This window comes from Salmo salar, chromosome 23 (assembly GCF_965601325.2).
Source record: "Salmo salar chromosome 23, fSalSal1, whole genome shotgun sequence".
NCBI classification, from domain to species: domain Eukaryota; kingdom Metazoa; phylum Chordata; class Actinopteri; order Salmoniformes; family Salmonidae; genus Salmo; species Salmo salar.
In genome coordinates, this window is record NC_138313.1 from 32,063,658 (window position 1) to 32,076,821 (window position 13,164).

At 44.6% G+C, this 13,164-nt stretch overlaps 1 protein-coding gene across 1 annotated transcript in view; it reads left to right on the forward strand.

Moving 5' to 3' along the window:
* The window catches only part of LOC106584404 (ubiquitin-conjugating enzyme E2 R1), a 44,120-nt gene extending 34,805 nt beyond the window's left edge, over positions 1-9,315 (forward strand). The window contains exons 4-5 of the mRNA XM_014169684.3: positions 6,540-6,674; positions 6,869-9,315. Coding sequence (XP_014025159.1) covers positions 6,540-6,674; positions 6,869-7,091 — 358 coding nt within the window. The 3' untranslated portion in view covers positions 7,092-9,315. The remainder of the gene's footprint in view (positions 1-6,539; positions 6,675-6,868) is intronic.
* Positions 9,316-13,164: the final 3,849 nt, after the last annotated feature.

Consider the following 13,164-nt stretch of genomic DNA (forward strand, 5'->3'; position numbering starts at 1 on the left):
TCAGTTTTATTAACTTAAACTGTACAAATATTTTGTTTGTCAAACTAACAGTGAAACCACTGCTGAGCAAATGGACTTACTGGAGCTTAGCTGATTTGTCTGCCTGGCATCTAATAACCCTGGTGTTTAATTCTCACACACACTCACTCACTCATAGGCAATTCTAGGTCTTGTGGCATATTTTTGTTAAACTATCCCCAATTCAATGGAATTGCAACCCTCTGCATGCTTAGTGAGTTCTTCTATCACATGTGCAGTGCACTTCCATCACATGAACAGCTGATTCTCAAGATCTTGCACACTAATGAGATGCTATTAAGCCCACACTACTACACTGTTTGAGCCAAGGACTACATGCTTTCTGGTAAGTTTTGATTACAATACTGGGTGGGGTGAATATATTTTATGACATAATTTTTTTGTTAACTAGTAAATAGTAGCCTACAGCAAAGTGTGCTTAAATCATTTATAACTTGTTAACAATTTCTGCTAGTTAGTTTTTGCTACCATGTGGGTTTTAGCTTGCTTGAGCCTACTATCTGAGTGTTAATTCACCTGTTTCCATACATGTTTCATTTTAAAACATTTATCTTACAAAGGAGTTGTTTAATCTAACTGCTTAACTATTTATCTGTACATGGAATTGTGTATTGTTTCTTTTTTACTCTTTTTTTTTTATTTATTTTTCCAACTCTTTACAGGAAAATGCCACAGGCACCATCTGATGTGTGGAGACATTTCACTGCAGCTAATGTGGAAGGAAAGGCTGTGTGCATTTGCAAATACTGTGCCAAATCATATGTGAAAAATGCAACAAAGATGCAGAATCATCTGGCCAAGTGCATAAAGTTCCCTCAGCGCTCACAACAAGCAAACTCTGACAAAAGTTCCTCTACTTCTATTCAAGGTGAAAATTATGAATCAGACACCTTATCGATAGCAACAGCTCATGGTCCTCCTGGAATCAGAAGTTATTTTGACTTATTGGAGGAACGTAGTCAGAAATATGCTGATGAATGTCTTGCTCGAGCTGTGTATGCAACTGGTTGACCTCTGAAGCTCACAGGCAATGTGTATTGGAAGAGTTTTCTGCATGTTCTTCCCCCAGCATACACCCCTCCAACCAGACATGCTTTATCTACTAATTTTCTGGATGCAGAGTTCAACCGAGTTCAAGTGAAGGTCAAGCAAATCATAGAGAAAGCAGACTGTATTGCAATCATCTCTGATGGGTGGTCAAATGTTCGTGGGCAAGGAATAATTAACTACATCATCTCCACCCCTCAACCAGTATTCTACAAGGGCACAGACACAAGGCACAACAGATACACCGGCCTCCACATTGCAGATGAGCTGAAGGCAGTCGTAAATGACCTTGGACCACAGAAGGTATTTGCACAGGTGACAGAAAATGCTGCGAACATGAAGGCTGCTTGGTCTCAAATGGAGAAGTCCTACCCTCGCATCATACCCATTAGCTTTGCTGCTCATGCATTGAATCTGCTCCTCAAGGACATTGTGGCACTGAAAACAACGAATACACTACAAGAGAGCCAAGGAAATGGTCAGGTATGTGAAGGGTCATCAAGTTATAGCAGCAATCTACCTCACCAAGCAAAGTGAGAAGAATAAGAGCACCACATTGAAGCTGCCCAGCAACACCCTTTGGGGTGGTGTTGTCATCATGTTTGACAGTCTCCTGGAGGGGATGGAGTCTCTCCAAGAAATGGCCATATCACAGTCTGCTGATACGGATAGCCCCCATCAAGAGGATCCTCCTGGATGATGTATTTTGGTAGAGAGTGGTAAGCAGCCTAAAACTCCTGAAACCTATAGCAGTAGCCATTGCACGGATTGAGGGAGACAATGCCATCCTGTCTGATGTTCAGACTCTGCTTGCAGATGTAAGACAAGAAATCCGTACTGCCCTGCCCACTTCACTGTTGCCCCAAGCAGAGGAAACTGCCGTTCTGAAATACATCAAAAAGCGTGAACTTCTGCCTGAAGCCTATACACGCCGCAGAGTACATGTTGTACCCCAAGTATGCTTGCAAGAGCATCCTGTGGTGCAGAGATCAACAAGGCCTATGGTGTCATCACTACTGTGTCTCGCCACGTTGGCCTGGATGAGGGAAAGGTTATTGGCAGTCTGGCGAAGTACACTTCCAAGCAAGGGCTTTGGGATGGAGATGCAATATGGCAGTTGTGCCAACATATATCTCATCAACCACCTGGTGGAAGGGACTTTGTGCATCTGAGGCTCTTTCCCCTGTTGCCTCCATCCTCCAAATCCCACCAACATCAGCCACCTCAGAGCGCAACTGGTCCTTGTTTGGGAACACTCACGCAACATTCTGACCAATGCAAGGGTTGAAAAATTGGTGGCCATCCGGGCAAATTTGAGACTTTTTTAGCCTGACAACGAGCCATCCTCAACAACGTTGGAAAGTGACAGTAAAGATGAGGCCTCAGAGTCTGATGTTCAAGAGGTGGACATTGAGGAGATCCAGGGAGAAGACATGGAAGCCTGAGGCAGGCAACCAAAGCTTTAGTTTCTAGACTATCATTTTACTGATGTATGTTGAAAACGTTTTTGGGAGATGCGATGGATCATTGGGAATCATTCAATATTCCCTTTCTTTTGTTGTTCAGTGAAATCATCCCATGTGAAGAGGCAACTCATTTAATTAAAGTTCAATTCGTAACTAAATTGTTTTTGTTTTTTCTATTGGAAGGATTTAATCATTTGCAATTGTCTACTTATGATAAACCTTTTACCTTATGTTTCTGTCTCTGTATGATATGGTAAATATATCAAATGCAAAAAACATCTGCATTTAAATGGTATTAATATTAATTTGCATATATTTCCGTTAATTCCCATATATTCCTGTTAATTCCCACGGAAAGTTTCCACCTCCTGAATATTTCCCAAAATGTTCAACCCTAGTTGTGACCCATGTTTTGTTTGTTGTTTTGTCATAGTTGTCTCTAGGGGGGCATATTTGGAAGGGAATAATGTGGGCTGAGAGTGTCAGGTTATCGTCCAGTTCTGGCATTTAGGTCGCCACAGACTAGTACATGTCCCTGAGCCTGGAAATGGTTGATCTCACCCTTTAGGATGGTGAAGCTGTCATCGTTAAAGTATGGGGAATCTATTGGGGGGATATACAGTTGAAGTCGGAAGTTTACATACACTTAGGTTGGAGTCATTAAAACTTGTTTTTAAACCACTCCACAAATTTCTTGTTAACAAACTATAGTTTTGGCAAGTCGGTTAGGACATATACTTTGTGCATGACACAAGTAATTTTTCCAACAATTGTTTACATGCACTAAGTTGACTGTGCCTTTAAACAGCTTGGAAAATTCCTGAAAATGATGTCATGGCTTTAGAAGCTTTATAGTCTAATTGACATAATTTGAGTCAATTGAAAGTGTACCTGTGGATGTATTTCAAGACCTACCTTCAAACTCAGTGGCTCTTTGCTTGACATCATGGGAAAATCAAAAGATATCAGCCAAGACCTCAGGAAAAATTGTAGACCTCCACAAGTCTGGTTAATCCTTGGGAGCAATTTCCAAATGCCTGAAGGTACCACGTTCATCTGTACAAACAATAGTACGCAAGTATAAACACCATGGGACCACGCAGCCGTCATACCGCTCAGGAAGGAGATGCGTTGTCTTCTAGAAATGAACGTACTTTGGTTCGAAACAGGTACAAATGTATCTATATCCACAGTAAAACGAGTCCTATATCGACATAAACTGAAAGGCTGCTCAGCAAGGAAGAACTGCCATAAAAAAAAGCCAGACTACGGTTTGCAACTACACATGGGTACAAAGATCGTACTTTTTTGAGAAATGTGGAGGGTGTCTCGCTGGTCTGGGCGGGTTGTCCGTTGCTCCTTTGTGAGATGCTTGGGCTGTGGTTGAGGGTGATGTCCTTCAGGGTCCTAGCAGAAGTTGGAATTGCTGCCTTGTATAGGTGGACCTGGTCATAAAGGCTGTTCAAGTCCAGGGTAGAGTGGTGGGCAAGGTAGACATTTAGGTTTTGAGGCACAATCCCGGGAAATGCTTGCATTCACCCGCTGTATGGTGGCAAGGTGAATGTATTTTCATGGTAGCAGGGTGGAGATAACCACTTGTGCGTTGGGGAAAGTGGAAGAAGGTTTTTCAATCACACCCTTGAGTGGTGTGGCCACCCTTTCCTGCTGGGCCATCAGGTTGTTTGTGCCCGTGTGAATTGTGGCTGGGGGACCCTAGTCTGTCCTCTGACAACAGATCTAGGGCATGCCTAGTGTTTTTGCACCAGAGTTTAGCCACTTTATGTGTTTGGAAAAAGTTTATTCTCTTGAATGTGTTTGCCATTTGAGTCGATGAGGAGCACAATTTCTGCCGTTTGTGTCCTCAGTGGATGTGTGGGGGTTGTCAGGGGGGCTGTTAGGAGGGCGTGGGGTCTGTTGGGTTGGTGGGTCCTGTGTTGTCTGTCCCATTGTTGTGTTGAGGTTGTCGTCCAGGTCTGAGATGGGCTGTTCTGCTGGCTTCTCTGGGGGAGTGTCCTGCTCTCTGTCACACGTCAACTTTCTCACCACCTCCTTCACTGCTGTTAGCTGTGCCGTGTGTTCCTCTCCCTCCTTCACTGCTGTTAGCTGTGTCGTGTGTTCCTCTCCCTCCTCCTTCACTGCTGTTAGCTGTGCCGTGTGTTCCTCTCCCTCCTCCTTCACTGCTGTTAGCTGTGTCGTGTGTTCCTCTCCCTCCTCCTTCACTGCTGTTAGCTGTGCCGTGTGTTCCTCTCCCTCCTCCTTCACTGCTGTTAGCTGTGTCGTGTGTTCCTCTCCCTCCTCCTTCACTGCTGTTAGCTGTGCCGTGTGTTCCTCTCCCTCCTCCTTCACTGCTGTTAGCTGTGCCGTGTGTTCCTCTCCCTTCTCCTTCACTGCTGTTAGCTGTTCCTCTCCCTCCTCCTTCACTGCTGTTAGCTGTGCCGTGTGTTCCTCTCCCTCCTCCTTCACTGCTGTTAGCTGTTCCTCTCCCTCCTCCTTCACTGCTGTTAGCTGTGTCGTGTGTTCCTCTCCCTCCTCCTTCACTGCTGTTAGCTGTGCCGTGTGTTCCTCTCCCTCCTCCTTCACTGCTGTTAGCTGTGCCGTGTGTTCCTCTCCCTCCTCCTTCACTGCTGTTAGCTGTGCCGTGTGTTCCTCTCCCTCCTCCTTCACTGCTGTTAGCTGTGCCGTGTGTTCCTCTCCCTCCTCCTTCACTGCTGTTAGCTGTGCCGTGTGTTCCTCTCCCTCCTCCTTCACTGCTGTTAGCTGTTCCTCTCCCTCCTCCTTCACTGCTGTTAGCTGTGTCGTGTGTTCCTCTCTCTCCTCAAGTTCTCTCACCTCAGTCTGGAGTGCAGCCAGTTCTCTCATACAGCCGTCCATCTCCACCTTCGGCCTTCCGGGTCTTGTAGGGTGAGGGTGGTGTTGTGCTAGTCTGTTCTGTTTGTATTGTGTAGACTAGCTCTCTGAGCTCCACCATGTCGCTCTCCAGCTCTGTGAATTTATCCCTCAATGATGGAGGAGCAGTGTAGTTTTGGGACCAGGGTGTGTTCAGTGCTGGGGGGGGGGGGTGTGACTATCCTCGTCTGCAGGACAGTTTGAAGAGGTGTGATCAGACTCACTCAGGATGGGGGAATCGTCACAGAGCGAGAGCTTTTCCTGCTGTGCTCTCTTTGATCCCGTAAAGGTCCTGCTGGAACTGCTTGAGGATGCCCTGTACCAGTACTGTCCCAGACTTGTACACGTTGCCAGAGGTTGTGTCAATTTCCTCCTATTCTGAGTTTCCACGCTGGGCCAATACCCTCTCTCTTGACAGTGTATGCTCTTATAGCATTGTGCCATTCCAGGGGATGGTCTGTGTGGAAAATTAAGTTGCTTACATTCCCCTTTTTGTATCAATCAGTTTTCACACATCTCACTTCACACTTCAGTGCTAATTGAAGTTGCAGACAGGTCTGTTATGTCCTAGCAGCTTGGTATCTTAGTAGCCTTGTTTATACTAAGCTTTATATAACAAAATAACCTAGAAATTGTCTTTTACTTTTTGACTTCAGAAGGAGGTTCAGACTGAACATCACTCAGTCAGTCTTGTGTTGGATGGAATTTTCAGGTTTCTGCTGTGTTTCTTCTGCAGGTTTTGGTTTGTTAGAAGTTTTTCCCGATAGTCCTTCAAAGTAATAATCCATTCAGGTAATTCTGTCCAAAATCAAGGTTTTAGGTATGGGATTTGGATTTAAGGTTTTGATGTAGAGGGTAGTATCCTGTATAAGTCCTTGTGGAAAAAATCCAAGTTTTTCTATATTTATCCAACTTTAATTCAATTTATTTTCAGAAGAACTCAGGAACTCATGACCTCTCTTTTTTTTCTCTGTTTCTTCACTATCGCTCTCCCTCCCTCCTTCACTTTATCCCTTCCTCCTTCACTCACTCTCTCCCTTCCTCTCTTTCTCCTTCTCCATTTCTCCTCTCTCTCTCGCCATATCTCCCTCCCTCCCTTAGGACGATCCTTCTGAGTGTCATCTCTCTGCTCAACGAGCCTAACACATCCTCCCCGGCCAATGTGGACGCCTCCGTCATGTACCGCAAGTGGAGGGACAGCAAGGGCAAGGACAGAGAGTTCACAGAGATCATCAGGTGGGCACTAAACAATCACACACACACAGAGCGTGGCCAGGCACAGAAAGAGCGACGAGATCATCAGTTAGGCGGACACATGCGCACCCATGGACACATCAAGTGTGAGAACGGGCTACATTCAAACCATCAGGTACACCCTGTACCACTTCCACAGTTAACCCTTTATGTCTCTTCGCTGTCTCGCTTAACAGGAAACAGGTCCACGCCACCAAAGTGGATGCTGAGCGGGATGGAGTGAAGGTGCCAACCACCCTGGCAGAGTACTGCGTCCGCACCCGTGCCCCACCCCCAGACGAGGGCTCCAACCTCTTCTACGACGATTACTATGACGATGAGGACTTGGAGGACGAAGACGAGGAAGATGGCGAGGACTGCTGCTACGACGAAGATGACTCGGGAACCGAGGAGTCCTGACGACCCCCCTCCCCACCCCTTCTTCACCCCACTATCACCACACCCCCCTTAAACTGAACTCATACTCCACCCTTCGTCTATACACCCTTACAGATCCCCCACAGCAGTGCAGCCACACCTGCACGTTAAACCCAGATGCGTTTAAAAGCTACGGAGTTAGTTTGTCCATTTGTTTCTGGTGTTTTTATTTTCCTGTTGGTCAGTGGAGTGTTAGAGAGATAATGTTAGATCTACATATTATTCACATGGTTTGCTCTTCATGGCGACGCCCCTCAATTCTCAATTACCGCTTGCTTTTGAAAGTTTTGCGTAAGGCCTCTGTCTCCTGTAGAGTGTCTGTACCCATCACTAGCTCAGGCCTGCCTGCCTCTGTCTGGGTACAGACACTCTACAGGAGACAGAGGCAGGCAGGCCTGAGCTAGTGATGGTCATCTTAGCTGTGTGACCTCTCACCTGGTTGACAGCTGTGTGAAGCCAGCCTGCCTGGCCCACGAGCCTAGCTGAGGCTAGGAGACCCTTAGCTCAAAAGCCAAGTCTTACTGAGTGACTTGACGGCCTGTAATGATGAGATGGGAGTATTGCAGATGGTTGATGTTATAATACTGATGTACTCTTTCGGAGACCTTTGCACCCTTTCATACACATTTGTTTCGGTATGTTAAGTGGCAGTGGTCTGAGCTCGGTGTCTTTACCCATGGCCTGAACAACCGAGTTAAACACACAGCTCCTAACACTGATCACCACCACATGCTTTTTCATAAGTCCAACACCACGTGCTTTCATCTCATGTAATTCCTCACCAGCCACCTCAACTGCTCATCTAAAGATGGGAGTGAGGAATAGTGTCTCAATGTGTGTCTATATGGGTGTTTCGGTGGTGGTTCATTATTTTATTCAAATATAGTGCAGGAATGCTGTGCAGAGAGAAGTGAGTTAGACACCTCCCTCTGGCAAGTCTGTGCAACAGTGATGGCCTCGCACAGCAGCCATCTTGAATTAGCTGATTTGTTTAGATTGCATCCTGTCAGTCACTTCCCAAAACATTTCACATGACTAGAAGTGCTCGCAAAACGAGTAGCTCCATCACACAGGATTTGACACACTAAGTACAAACTATAACAGTATTCACACCACACCACATTTCTGTTGCTTCAGTAGTGTGTAAATGTTCATTCATCGTTACAACGTGACTATTTGATGCTAAGTTTTAGAGATGAAAAGTGCATTTCCCAGCTGATGCTAGGGATGTGGATAGGGAGCTCAGTGGTATATGTTAGGAGCAGGTCATACAGCCAACCCACTAGCATGTTGGGTGGTATTAGGCTCGGCATAGTGCGGTTGGGAAACTGTGATGATTGAGAATGGGTCGAGGGCTCCCCTTTGTGTTCTTTTGATGTAGTCTTTTACTTCAGACTTAAGGTGTTTACAACTATATTTTTTCCCCTTTACATGTACCAAGTGCAATGATTCTCAGCCTTTTTTGTTTTAAACACCATGTCATGGGGGTTATTCATTGGACTTATCAGTACATTTACCACCCGTTTGTTTTCGATACAGAAACATTCAGGTATTCTATTTTTTCCAATAGAGAAAAACAAGTGATTACTGAACACTTGTACTCTTTATGTCGTGTTAACATCTTGAGTATGAAGCATGTACACATCAATCCAATCATCATGAATTAATGTAACTGTTTTACATTCACCATATACAGCTGTTACGTTATGTGAATAACCCCCATTTTGTTTTACTGTAATGTTTGGGGCAATTGGAATTTTGTGAAGCTGCCGATTTTATCATGTAATTTCCCTCCCAATGTGCTACCTTCCCATCTATACAGACGTCATCAGCGAGGGACCCCCGGCTGTTACCAAATTCCTCAGGAAAACAAAACCACTAACTTTTTCACATTAGACTGAATCTGACCACGTGTGTGTGTGTGTGTGTGTGTGTGTGTGTGTGTGTGTGTGTGTGTGTGTGTGTGTGTGTGTGTGTGTGTGTGTGTGTGTGTGTGTGTGTGTGTGTGTGGACAACTGTTCTCTGCAACGCTGGTCCCCCAAACCTATCACCTCTGCTTCAAAGACTGTTTATAATCTTTACCTTGATATTAATATGCAGATGTGGATATTTTGACGATAATTTGATGTATTTTTGTTCTTGTTTGTATTTTCTTTTCTAATGTTTTGTACATCTATTTAAAACCTAAATAAAGATCTTTATTAGAGTGTTGAGATGTTTCTTAGACCAGGAGTGAATTAATGGTTTCTAACAGATGAGAACTTTAGTTATCCATCCTTTTTATGGTCTATTCATATATTTTGATTGACTAACAATAATTTGAATAAGATTCTGCCCTGGCTATTATTCATTCATCCCTATTTTGTGTTCTCTTAGACACTGTGGGAATGTATGACTCAGGGATAACTTGAGGTAAGACTGTTATTCCTCTACTCACTCTTATCCTGAGTGTTGAATGTAGAGAATGAAGCCACTGGCTCAGTTATGGAACCTTTGATGTCAGAGGTCAGGCGACCCCAGAGTGGATGAGGAAAGTTGATGAGATCTGTACCCTGCAATCACCTTTAGAGTTTGGGATGTGGCAACTGTTAATAAATCATTAAGAACACATTGTGTACTATAGCTTATTTATTTATTACAATCTGTATGTGTTCTCTTACAGACAACGTGGGGATGTACCACTCAGGGATAACTGAGGACTGTTTTGCTTACTATTCTCATAGGCAGTGGCAGGCTTACTATTAGGCAGAAGTGGCAATTGCCTCAGGCCTCACATCCATCATCAAGGGGCCTCATGAGCTGGGCAAAAAATAATAAAATAATTTCTCCGCTTGATGCCCTCCATGCTCCGATCAGAGCGGGGCTGAGAAAATAATCAGAAATATTTAATTTTAACAGAAAAATTACCTAAGCTAACATGTCTTAAGTAAAAAGTCAGGTGCTGCTAATAATACTGCCATCGTTGCCAAGGCAGAGGTAGAGGACATGTATCTGATGCTGTCTGGCCAAAAAGAGTATGGCATATCAGATACACCAAAAGTATGTGAACACCTGCTCGTTGAACATCTCATTCCAAAATCATGGGTATTAATATGGAGTTGGTCCGCCCTTTGCTGCTATAGCAGCCTCCACTCTTTGAAGGCTTTCCACTAGATGTTGGAACATTGCTGTAGGGACTTGCTTCCATTCAGCCACGAGCATTAGTGAGGTCAGGCACTGATGTTGGGTGATTAGGCCTGGCTCGCAGTCGGCGTTCCAATTCATCCCAAATGTGTTCGATGGGGTTGAGGTCAGGGCTCTGTGCAGGCGAGTCAAGTTCTTCCACACCGATCTTAACAAATCATTTCTGTATGGACCGTGCTTTTTGCACAGGGACATTGTCATGCTGAAACAGGAAAGGTCCTTCCCCAAACTGTTGCCAGAAAGTTGGAAGCACAGAATCGTCTAGATTGTCATTGTATGCTGTAGCGTTAAGATTTCCCTTCACTGGAACTAAGGGGCCTAGTCCGAACCATGAAAAACAGCCCCAGACCATTATTCCTCCTCCACCAAACTTTACAGACGGCACTATGCATTGGGGCAGGTAGCGTTCTCCTGGCATCCGCCAAACCCAGGTTAGTCCGTCGGACTGACAGATGGTGAAGCGTGATTCATCACTCCAGAGAATGCGTTTCCACTGCTCCAGAGTCCAATGGCGACATGCTTTATACCACTCCAGCCAAACTTGGCATTGTGCATGGTGATCTTAGGCTTGTGTGCAGCTGCTCGGCCATGAAAACACATTTCATGAAGCTCCCAACAAACAGTTATTGTGCTGAAGTTGCTTCCAGAGGCAGTTTGGAACTTGGTATTGAGTGTTGCAACCAAGGACAGACGATTTTTACGCGCTTCAGCACTCGGCGTTAGTGTTTTGTGAGCTTGTGTGGCCTACCACTTTGCGGTTGAGACATTATTGCTCCTAGACGTTTCCACTTCACAATAACAGCACGTACAGTTGGCTGGGGCAGCTCTTGCAGGGCAGAAATTTGATGAACTGACTTGTTCGAAAGGTGGCATCATATGACACTTGTCAGCAACGGGTGTGGCTGAAATAGCAGAATCCACTAATTTAAAGGGTTGTCTACATACTTTTGGCGTATGATCCACTATTGCTAGAGATCCTCAGGAACAACCACACGAACGTGACAGAGGAAAGAAAGGTAAACTCACGATGTAATGGAATGATGCAAAATGTAAGGAAACTAACACTGAAGTCGGTGACAGTTATAAGTGTACAGTATGTGGGTATAACTGACAGTGGCCACAGATAGCGTAATCAACATTGTTTCCATGTCATTTCAATGAAATTACCTTGAACCAACGAGCAATACACGTTGAATTGACGTCTATGCCGTGGGAAATCAACTCGGTAAGTTTGGCTCAGTACCGTCATATCCGCATGACTAAGTCTATAGCTTGGGTCTCCACATTTCATCCCAAGTTATAAGGCCAGCATTTCATGAACTTCATTGTAGAAAAGGTGATATGTTGATCAGTGGAGGCTGCTGAGGGGAGGACGGCTCATCATAATGGCTGGAACAGAGCGAATGGAAACCATATGTTTGATGTATTTGGTACCATTCCACTGATTCTGCTCCAGCCATTTACCACGAGCCTGTTCTCCCCAATTAAGGTACCATCAACCTCTTGTGATGTTGATATGCTTCAGTTTGCTGCCATATGACTGGTTTCACTTCTCCAGCAATCATACGGTAAAATAGATCTAAAACTGTTTATTTATATATCCAAATGGCTTATTAATTTACCTAGCTCTTATCAATATCTCTTCTCAATGTGTAGATCACAGTGCATGGAGAATGTTATTTTTTAGTTGTTCCACTTGGAACCAACAAGGAAAGTTGAAGATGAGATCCGTACCCTGCAGTTACCCTGAAAGATAGGGTGGTGGCGACCTATAGGATTTCCTGATGCTCTCATTAGCTAAGCTATTCAAACATGCCTTTATGCCGAAAATGGATGAGCGATAAACTAACATGGTTCTTCAAACAATAGCCTTGTAAGAAGAGAAAATGTATGTTGGTTCTGTAAATAACTCTTATTAGGTTGGTGTTTTCGTTCCTCAAGGGGGCAGCATTTCATTACCTTTCCCAAGAATCTGGAGTATATAACTAGCGTCTGTTTACACATGGTTTCAATCTGCTGACCCAGTGAAACTGCTTTACATTCAACAGTAAATGTTACACAGACAACTGACCTTAACTTTCCACCACAGTCCTATTATAACTTGCCTAGTGAAATAAAGGTTCAATAAAATACAAATGTAAAATAATTGTTGGCAGGTGGTTCTCTTCACTTAGAAAATGGCTCCTATTGCAGTAGTGTGGGCAACAACAACAAAATAATGTGTACACAAATAGTAAATTGAAACATCAAACTGTTTCAGTTTGATTATCTGATGGTTCTATGTCATCGCAAAGGCTACCTCACCTGTTGGGCATCGAGGGAGAAGACCCCATCCTTGTCTGATTAGAGATCAAATGGACCAGTTGGACCATGTCCTAACTTCAGAACACACACACAGCAAAGACACCTGTGCCTCAGTATCACCATCACATTGTACTTCAGACTATAGTTATCATGACCACTTTTTCTCAGCCTTAGCTCATCTTTGTCTTCTCAGATCACTCCTATTCCCCAGCGACACACTCTCCACCCTGCAGTGTCCCCCACTCACTCACCCACACCGGACCTGCGCTCTGCCCTGTATGTGACTGAGTGGTGGATGGAGGTCTGGTCCTTGTGAGTCATATGTTCTCACCTCTCAATGGCTGACTGATGGGAGAGGGAAAAGTGTAGGGCCTGGTGGGTGGTGGTCCGTGTGTCAGTCCTTTCCTCATATGAACCGAACTGTCACAGATTGGAGAGGTGAAAAGTGCTCCTTCCATATGGTGTGTCAATTATATAAGTCTGACCTGTGCGTACATGTGCCTGTGTGTTGTGGGTGGCAGGGGGAAACTTCTTGCCTTACTGTATGTCGGGATATGCAAAGCTTAGT